At 26.8% G+C, this 10,962-nt stretch overlaps 1 protein-coding gene across 1 annotated transcript; it reads right to left on the bottom strand.

Moving 5' to 3' along the window:
* Positions 1-1,885: 1,885 nt before the first annotated feature.
* On the bottom strand, positions 1,886-4,644 carry LOC133830763 (protein STRICTOSIDINE SYNTHASE-LIKE 12-like). Its single transcript, XM_062260826.1, has 3 exons — positions 4,374-4,644; positions 3,997-4,266; positions 1,886-2,499 (listed from the first exon to the last, which is right to left on the bottom strand). The coding sequence occupies exons 1-3, from the start codon at positions 4,604-4,606 to the stop codon at positions 2,025-2,027; spliced, it is 978 nt and encodes a 325-aa protein (XP_062116810.1). The 5' UTR covers positions 4,607-4,644; the 3' UTR covers positions 1,886-2,024.
* Positions 4,645-10,962: the final 6,318 nt, after the last annotated feature.

Raw genomic sequence — 10,962 nt, 5'->3', positions numbered from 1 at the left:
CCCTAAAATTACGAGATAATTAAAATTAATTGCATAATTAATTTTTTTTTTATTTTATAATTTTTTATATTAATAAAATAAAATAATTATTATTGAATTAATTATGTTTTCTTTATTTAATATATGATAATACTGTGTCAGATCAAATGGGATTTGAATTTGTGTTTATTCAAATAATTAATCATTAGATTAATTAATGAGAATTTACTTAGTTGGTACTTTGTGTTTTTGCAAAGTATCATTTTGGTACCACTTCTTCAATAATGCTCATATGGTACCCTGTATTTTAATATTATACATATTTGGTACCCTAGACTCAGATTTGATAATAAAATTTTGTCAATATGACCAAAATACCATCAGCATTTCATTAAGTAATAAAATTTGAATTTGGAACTCATATAATTGAGAGCAGTTTGATTAAATTTGTTAAATATTATTAATTAAATTTGATTTTAGAGTACCAAATATGTACGATTTTAAAATACAGGGTACCAAATGAGCATTATTGTAGTCACATAGTACCAAAACGATACTTTACAAAAAAACAGAGCAACAAATGGTTACCTACCGTGAATTAATTAATAAAAAATATTTCTCATGGGATTAGAATTAATATTTATTTTAATTTTAATTTGAATAATGAAATTGAATAAATTAAATAGTTAAAAGATAATTTTGGAAAATATCTTGTAGCTATGTTTTTTTTTAAAAAAGTTTAGGACACAGTCATATGGAGGTCACAATGTGTGGCTATTTTATTTTTATAAATATTATTTTATTAAGATAAATAATTAAATGTGAATAATTTATTTATCTAACAAATAATTTATTTAGCCCTATAAAAAACAATGTAAATGCATATTATTCTTTTTAATGTTAGATAGACATCTAAGATTTACATATAAAAATACCATATTTTTTATTCTTCTCAAATAAAGAAAATTCTAAAGTAGTTCAAGCGTGCTTCCTTAATCTCAATTCATTAGATCTCAAGTATTGAGTACATCTAATGAATCTTAAATGTTGCATTTATTGATTTACGTGCTCATACATGTCTTGATGTGTTGAGAATAATTTGGAAATCTTAGGTATGAAAGTGATCTAAAGTTTGGATTAGATGATCATTTAATATATAAAAAAATTTCAATGATTCTTGATAGGCTATTATTGGTAAAATTTGAATCTTCTCTTTATTTATGATTAATGTTTATAGTATTAATGGATCTAATAATAAAAAGAGTTTTTATTAATTTTTTTTAAATTAACCGGACCAACCAAACATGCTTCCGATGCTATTCTAAAAACATTTTCCAACATTTGTATGCTAAGATGGTCATTCAAATATTTTTTAAAACATAAACAGAAGCATGTTTAAACTTGCCTCTTTCACTGATTGATTGAAATGAACTATAAAATCAAAACTTTGGGGTTACATTACATGCAGGGGAGAATACTAAAGAAAAAGGTTACAACAAGTGTCTAAAATTTAAAATTTTAAAGGCAACTACATTTTGATCACAAGAAGAGAAACCAATTACATGAATATATAAATGCGGATTGGTTCTCTCTAAAGTGATGAGAGAATGAAAAAAAATGAATGTAGAATGAAGTGTTTATATGTGAAAATCCAGACCTGCTTAACTAATTTGATCCCTAATTCTATTTATATTTCCTAAAAAAATGTTCTAATCTCTTTATTTAATATAATTACTTTATGTACTAATATATTTACTATTTCTTTAAAATCTTACTAAAAATACCTCAAACAAGTTTTTTTATCAAATGTTTCAAGTGATTTTCCAATATGGGTGAATTATGATAATATTAATTTACCACACTTAGACAAAGTGAGCATATTGCATTATTTGTGAAAGTAAAAAGGTTAATGTAATTTATCTTTTATTTCAACAACTTATTTAGATATTGCTCGATTCTTATACATCTCGCAAGATTTTCAAATTGTAACAACACGAAAACATTATTGACCATATATATATATATATATATATGTAACCCTTTCTTTAGCTTAACAAACCAACAAAATTAGCTTGAAGAGATCCAGCATAAAAGTACGAGCCACGCTGGTTAAATTCACTAATAGGGGTGCCGAAATAATAGTGGTCAAGAGACAGGGTACGCAAAATGGTACCATTTCCAGTAATCTCTATAGCTGTAGGGATAGTTCGACCAATAAGATTCATTGTGGTGACTGCCACCCAAAAAGAGTCTCCTGTAGGAGTCTTCTTAATGTTATCAGGCCTGCCTTGGAGGTTGATAATAACTTGTGATTTAAAAGCCATAGGACCCTTTAGCCAAAATTTTTGAATTCTCTTGGTTATGTACTCAGTTACAAGAACAAACGAGCCATCGGAACTTACTGCCACTCCAGCTGCTCCACCAAGCCCCCTTAGAAGCACTGATACATTATTTGTTATGGGGTTGTATTTTAGTAATCTTCCTGTACTGTCATTTAATAGAACTGCTATTGGCAATTGGCTGCAAGAACATATACATTGTTGATTTTAGAAAATTAAATGGCCGCATGAGTACAGTACGTACAAGGTAAATCTACCATAAATACAAATTAGGCCCAAATTTAAAGTCATAATTCTTTTTAGGCCTTCTTAGCCTAAGAACTTGGAAAATATAGAGTTCGCATAACCTCAATGTGCCAAAATTATATTGTGTAATGTTGAGCTTAATTCTTTATTTTAAAATGAAATATACAATATTTATATTTGCATATTGGGAAACTTGCAAGTCATTTCTAACCTCTAAAGCCCTAAATAGAATAGGAAAATCTTACCTGCCGACCACGATCATGAAGTTCCAACACCAACAACATAAAGAAAATTTTAAATGCTTTCTAATTTGTTGGTTTGGTTTAATTTTGTTGTTACTACTTATTATTTTTTTTCACTCCTCACCATTTCTAGTTAGTTAACTATTTCAAATTATATTTTTTTTTTACAAATTAACATAAATGCGATGAATTGTTTTCATCGTATCTTATATAAAATTAGGATAGTTATCATATTAAAAAAAAAAAACTGTTATGACTCTTATAAAAACAAATTACATACTTCTTTTTTTAAGTGTGTGTTAATTTATTAATTATTTTGCACTAATGACATAAGATAAGATTTTTACTTTATTTTAATATTATATATGTTATTAGTGTTTAAGATAATATATATTAAATTTTGTTAGTAAGCCTATTTTTTTTTCAATTTATAGAGTGTGCTAAAGTGAATTTGATTGTATTTTTATAAATATATTTATATATAAAAAAATATAGAAGGTGGGGTAGGTTTAGTTTTATTATTATTTTAATAATGGAGAATTTTGTACAAAATTATAATATTAGAACGTATGTTTATTAATTTTGTTTTGGTTCTAAAAATTTATGGGAATTTTTTAGAATTAGTGCAGAGAGAAAAAAAAATTGTGGAAATAGAACCACCTAACTTGTGCTTCTATCATTGTTTACACTATATAGTGAATATATTATTTCATAATATCAAATGTTTAAGAAAGCAAATTATGACATTTCCAATTTATAAGATTTTAGATAATGATTTCATACATATATTGTAAAAATATTATTCATATTTTTATTTTTATTTATAGCCAGAAGGTTGTAAAGTACAAATATATTTTTCTTGTCTATAGATCATTGTAATATAATTTTAATATAGAACAATGATTGAGTGTTAATCTTTTTTCCAAAATATACATTCTCAGTCTTTCTTAACATGTACTTGGATTTATTATTTGGGTCCAACTACACCCCCTTTTGTTACACTTGCAAAAGATAAATCCATTATCATAGAAAACATAAAGAAATGAAGAATGACCTTGTGTCATTTGTCTTTATCACTCTTTCATTTTGAGTTGTTGCTAAAATATTAAGGTTATGCCACGTCTAAAAGTTAAAAAAAATCTTAATTATCGTTAAAGAGTTTATTTTTCCTTTGGTTAGGAAACATATACCTTAGTTCGTAAACAGAACTAGCATCTGTGAAATAAACATTTCCAGTGAGTTGGTCAACGTTTAAGCCGTCAGGAAATTTAAAAGGCATCCCTTCTGCTTCAGTGGCTAGTTGTACTGCAAGTCTTTTATCAGTTCCCACTAGAAGTCCTTTATAAGCATCTGTAATATACAAAAGATTTTTGTCATAATGGAAGTCAATTCCTATTGGTCTCCCACATTTTCGTCCAAAAATAGCTGGATTATTTTTCCCATCACACACTAAACTCGACCTGAAAAATAATCAAATTTGAACATAAATTGTATATCAAGTAAGTGTCAAAAAATTACGCATCACCTTTTTCTTTTCAATCAAATAATTGTTAAAATATATGATTACCTATTTGGTGAAGTGATGTAAACTTCAATAAAATTAGATCCATTATATCTGACAATTCTACCATCAGATATGCCAGTATATGGTCCTCTACCAACGGAGTCAAAGGTAATGGTTTCAGGGCCTGTTGAAGTTGATGGTAAATCAAGCTTTTGAAATTTAAATATAGGTCCGGAAAGAACAATATGTATAGAAGAGAATGAGATAACAAGAAAGGCAATAATAATGGTGTCCATGCTTGTTGTTTAAAACCCTTCTAATTATTTTTCCTTAAATTGTTGATCAAGGGTTAATACAAGTATTTATAGAAATTTAGAGTCATTTAATCTACATAAATGCTTTTATTTATATAATTATATATGAGAGTTGCCTAGCTTTAACGTACTTGCCCAAGGCCTCCAAATAAAGGGTGCCATTTTTATATTAACATATTTCAAAGTTTTTTAGTTTTAAAAATATGAAGGTTTCTTTTATATGTTATCTTTATTTTTTTGTCCTAGTCCGTGTGCCCCATTTTTCAAAGTGGTTTAAAAAATGATAGAAATGAGTAGTTTAATTTTTTTTTTAATGTTTATGTGTAGGTTAATAACTATTTACCCACATTTAGTTTTAATTTACATGTATGTGTAGACAATATCTTTTAATTTAATTATTTTATACCTATATAATGTATTTATTTTTTTTATCATTTTTTTTTTAAAAAAAATTAATATTTTAAGTTTAATTATTTAATTTAAGGATATTTTGCCTATACTAAAAAAGTAGCATTTTGATCAAATTTTAGCATAAGGTCTTTTTCTAGAACAGAGTACTCGATTAGTATAACATTTATATTAAAACACATGGGATCAAAATAATATATTTCTCATTAATATTAATCAAATTCAACGTGAAAACTATAAATTAATATTAATCAATAAATATAACATTTATGTTTAAGATTTTGAATTTGCCTGCAGGCTACTATAAACACTAACTACTTATGAGAGTAGCAAAGAAAAATAATAGAATGGTCTCCATTCATTAAATCATTCTTTAGAGCTCCTCTCCAAAATTCTCCATTCATTAAATCATTCTTTAGAGCTCTTCTCCAAAATTCTCCGTAATAAGGCTATGCTTGCAAAATAGTCTTTTCTATATGCCACTTTTCATTTAATCAAGCCTCAAAAATATCTTCTCTAATTTCAAATTTCCACTACTAGAAATATAGCTTTTGGCGTTAGTTAAAAGCTGAAGTAAAGCATATTAAGCGTAAGTTCTACCATTAGATATGCTAGTATATGGTCTTCTACCAAAGGAGTCAAATGTGATGGTTTCGGGGCCTACTATTAAGTTGGTGAGCTTTTGAAAGTTAAATGTTGGTTAGGAAAGAATAAATATATATGGAAGAGAATGAGAGAAAAAAAGGGTAGGTAATAATAATGGTGTCCAAACTTATTGTTTAAAAGTCTTCTATTTACATTTTCATAAATTATTGATACAAGGGTTTTGACAAATATTTAAAGGAATTTAGAGTCATGTAATTTTGATAAATACTTTTGGTTTACATTTATAAATATTTATGAGGAGTGCCTAACTTTAAGGTGCTGGCCTAAGGCATCCAAATATAGGGGGCCATTTTAAAAGTTTTTAATTTTCTAGTTTTAAAAAATATGAAGGCTTTTTTTTTTATGTCATCTTTATTTTGTTTGGTCTATTACTTGTGCACCATTTATTAAAGTAGATTAAAAAGATGGAAATGAGTAGTTTCATTTTTTTCTTCTTCATGTTTATGTGTGGTTAAATGACTTTATATGCCTATATTTAATTTTAATGTACATATATGTATATAGACAATGTCCTTCAATTTAGTTATTTTATATTTATATAATTTATTTATTTTTCAATTTTGTTTAAAAAAATTTAATTAAAATAATCTAAGTCTAATTAATTAATTTAAGAATATCTTGGTTATATTGAAAAAGTAATATTATCAAATTCCAGCGTAATGTATTGTTGTATACTATTTAATAAAAAAGAGGGGACTCAATTAGTATGACATCTATTAAATTAAAACACGTGGCATCAAAATAATATAATTGACACTAAAAGTCATGCCAGAAATAAATAAATAAAAATTTCTAAAAAATGCCCCGTATTTTATTTTTAAAAAAAAGACTAGATCCTTACAAGTTTCCCCATATTCATACCAGAGGGCATGCCTAAATAGAAGAATGCCATTATATCGAGTGTTGGTGCAAAATCCAACAATTAAATTTATAAAGAGGCAGTAGCCAGATTAAGAGATCGATTAGGGTAATTAAGAAGCAGATTAAGAATATATGAAATGAAATTCAACAAGTACATTTTTAAAGTGTTTGAATAGTGCTCGGGGAAAATCTCTAGAGCACTCCCAATTACTCTTTTAAAATAGCTATATTTTAAAATTATAGCTCAAATGTGAGAAAATGGTTCTCCATCAAATAAACTACTCTAATTTTTTTTTAGCTTAATACACTATTCATTATTTACATGTAGAAACAACTATTCACTCTTTTATAAATATTTTATTATTTTTTTTATAACTTTTCTATATATATATATGTTTGATATTAGGAATAATATTATATGGTTTTAGTACTTTTTTAAAACTTATATACATATTATTATTTTATATTTTGTTATAATTAGTATATTGAGAATTATTTTTAAATTTTGTATTAATTTTTATTTTATTTATTTTGGAATAATCTAAAATAAAGTATAATTATATTTTGATATTATATAGGGATAAATATCATATTAAAAGATATAAAGATATTATTGATAATGAAATAAAAAAATTTAAATGAATAAAAAATATATATTTAAATGATATAGAGAAAAAAAATAGAGAAGCTGATGTATGGTGTAACATAAAAGTTAGAGGTAAAATAGATAAAGTAGTGTTTTGATGAGGTATTTTTATAGAGAAGAGCATCTACTGGAAGTGCTCTTAAGGTGTAGGGAGGGAAAGACCTTTTATAGATTTTACATCCCGTGCTCTCCACGCTAAAAATAAATAAATAAACATTTTATTTATTATAGGGAATTTACTCATTTGGTACATTATGTTTTTGCAAAGTATCATTTTGGTACCATCTATTTTCAATAATGCTCATATGGTACCCTGTATTTTAAAATTATACACATTTGATACCCTAGACTCAGATTTGATAGATAAAATTTTGTCAATATAATCAAACTGTCATCAGTTATATGTAATTAAGTAATTAAATTTAAATTTTGAACTTATATAATTGACTGCAGTTTGATTAAATTTGTAAAATTTTATTAATTAAATTTGAGTTTAGGGTACCAAATATGTACGATTTTAAAATACAGGTACCAAATATGTACGATTTCAAAATATTAGGTACCAAATGAACATTATTGTAAACACAGGGTACCAAAATGATACTTTACAAAAACACACGGTACCAAATGGTTACCTACCCTTTATTATATTTATGAGCTAGCTTGAGTAGGCTATCACAATGGGGCGAGTGGATGAGATATTTGAGCTAGGCCTATCTTAACACTCCTTTGAAGGGGCTTATGCTAGGTTGGTGCCCAAAAGCATGTGATAATGAATTTTTGTTTGCAATTACATAAAAATATATTTTTCTTTATAATTGAATGTTTGAATTATTGTTGAGTAATTATAAATATAAGAAAATTCCATATTCACTTGTGAGAGTCTGATCTTGTATGAGTACAATAGGATTAAGATCATAGATAATGAATAAAATTAGGAGCAACACATTAAAATATTGTATCTTTAATCAATGGTAGCTAGCACAATTCACCAAGTATTTTTTTTTATAATGCATGTGATCTAGATCAGGATTGCTGATGTTGATAGACATCTTAGTAAATGTACTTTATATAATTAGATTATATATGATTGAATTGATGTGAATTAATTTCTTATAAACATACCGTTTTCCATAAAAAAAAAATTAATTCATAGCAATAAGATGATCATATGTAGATCAGTCTATTGAGTCTTTTGATTCACTCGTTAATGTATTTTAGTATAATGAGACTAGTGACTGTTGTTTTGGAGATTTAATAGTATAAATAGCTAGGAGCACAATCTAACAAGAATGGAATCTGAGCTTTCGTAAACGGATTGAATATTAGTTCTCATAAGGGTTAATAATGGACCTGAATAGTTATTGAGCTCAATTTTATAATATGATTATAAATTAAAGATTCACTAGTGAATTAATTGTACTTAATGAACAAGAGGAAATTAGAAGGGTTAAACAGTAATTTTGACAAGCTCTAATCAACGAACCAATAAATTAGAGGCATACCTACGTGAAGTGATTATATCAATGAACAAATTGAGATAATTTTGTAAATATAATTATATAATTACTAAGAGTGAAATTCTATATTTATAGTAGAGTTGTTTACCCAAAAAACAGTTGCTGATAACGTGGCGAGAATTTCTCACACGTGGTTGACACGTGGCAAAAGTAATGCTCGACTATCGACCAGAAGCACACCGCATCGCCATGGTTAATTTTTTAACGACCAGGCTAGTCGTATAACCTGATTTATTTCCTTCTTAAGCTGTAATCTTATAATAACTGCATTGAATATTTCTTCATTATTATCTTGATACACGATTATTAAGGAAAGATAGGGTACGTTGGCATGTGTAACCCTTGAGCGTATAAATATGCATGAAATAGCTCAAGGAAGGGACTTTTGGACTTTTGATTCCTGAATCTTTTTGCTAAATATTGAGAGAAAAAAGAGCTATAGTGAATTGTACAACGTCTTATTGTAATGCATTCAAGGTTTGTGAAACTCAAGAACCCTAGTTCTTTTATCACGACTTTGAGATTCATTAATAACAATATCACTAAGTAGACGTAGGTCATTACCATTCTTTGGGGCCGAACCACTATAATTCCTTGGTGTTTTCTTCCTTTCCGTTAGATCATTTTTCTCATTCTTGTTTTATACTTTGTCGTCACTACAAGAAAAAATGCTTTAAATAACACCGAAAATGTGTTATCAAAACATACCATAACACTTTTTGATGTGTTAAGACCGACTATGTTATCGTAGGTCAGGGTACTTTACATAACTCTTTATCAGTGTTATACAGATGTGTTATTATACTGTCAACGATAACACACTTTCTGTGTTATTTTAATATATAGATAAGTGTTTAATTATGTTATTTATAGTCGATTATATAACACATTTCAATACTTATAAATTTGTGTTATACTACACTTTAGTATAACATTTTTTTTTGTGTTATACTACACTTTAGTATAACACATTTTTTGTATTATACTATACTTTAGTATAACACATTTTTTGTGTTATACTACACTTTAGTATAACATTATTTGTGTTATATAATGAAGTTTGCACAACACAATTCTTTGCATAAAAAGTGTTATTGTAATAGATATTATAACACAATTTTCGTATTATTGTTATATTTAGATATGTTTAAATTCTCAATATATATTTTATTTATATAACTCTAATTTATTCTATTATATTTTAATTTTTTTATATAATTAAAATTAGCTTTCTAATATATATTAGCATCATCAAATGAACTTGATTTTCAAATAACAAAAAGTAAGAACATTCAACATTGAATTAACAATCCACAAATTAGTTTAAAACATTCAATACTGTCATCAACAACAAAATGTTCTTTAAGTATTCAAGGAGTCTAAAAGTTACTACTTTCAACACAAAGAAATAAACAAAGTTACTACTTTCAAGGAGTCTTAAGTATCCTTTTCTACTTCTCTTGTCACATCTGCAAAATAAACAAAGAAATATTTTATTGTTATTATCTAGCATCACAAATTACTTCAAGAAAAATGCTATGGAAATTATATCCAAGAAAGGACACCACATACAAAATAATGGATTCACAACTACACCAAAGCAAACAAAGAAACCAAACACTAAATTATAAGACATTGGTTATTTTTTGAGTATGAAAATGTACCTCTTGGAATAACTTTTTTAGAAGGCCATGCAACTGTGGAACCAACTGCTTCTTGTATTGTAAGCATCGCATGATTAGGACGAAATAAGTAAGATTCTGGTCCAAGAGGCTTTCCATGTACAGTTATCTTTGGATCACTAGAATCCCAACGACCTTCAGCAACAATTACATCTGCCCAGTCAAGCAAGTAGCAAGCATTCTTCCCTTCTGTAAAGTTATGTCTTTTTTCTAGTGCAATACTCTACCAAATTTATTTTAAAGACAATATATTAGTTTCTGTATTTGTTCTTCTAAAATGAAAATTTAAAACAATAACAACTTTTATAATTTACCTTAGGGGACTAATATTGTTTGACTGCGGTACATTGCGAGACTGTCATTTGCTTGGTGTCACTTTACCACCAACCTAAATATAAAACAAAGATAAGTTTCATTGGAAGAAAAGAAAACTAAGGTTTATAAGTGCAAGATAGAAATACCACCAAGTGTTCTTTAAGTAGATTCATCATTTCAGTCATTTTGAGCTTCATATTATGTTGCTCTTCTTCTAACTTGGAGATCTTGCTATTACAC

This window comes from Humulus lupulus, chromosome 4, assembly GCF_963169125.1.
Source record: "Humulus lupulus chromosome 4, drHumLupu1.1, whole genome shotgun sequence".
Lineage (NCBI taxonomy): Eukaryota > Viridiplantae > Streptophyta > Magnoliopsida > Rosales > Cannabaceae > Humulus > Humulus lupulus.
This window is presented reverse-complemented; position numbering and strand designations above follow the sequence as displayed.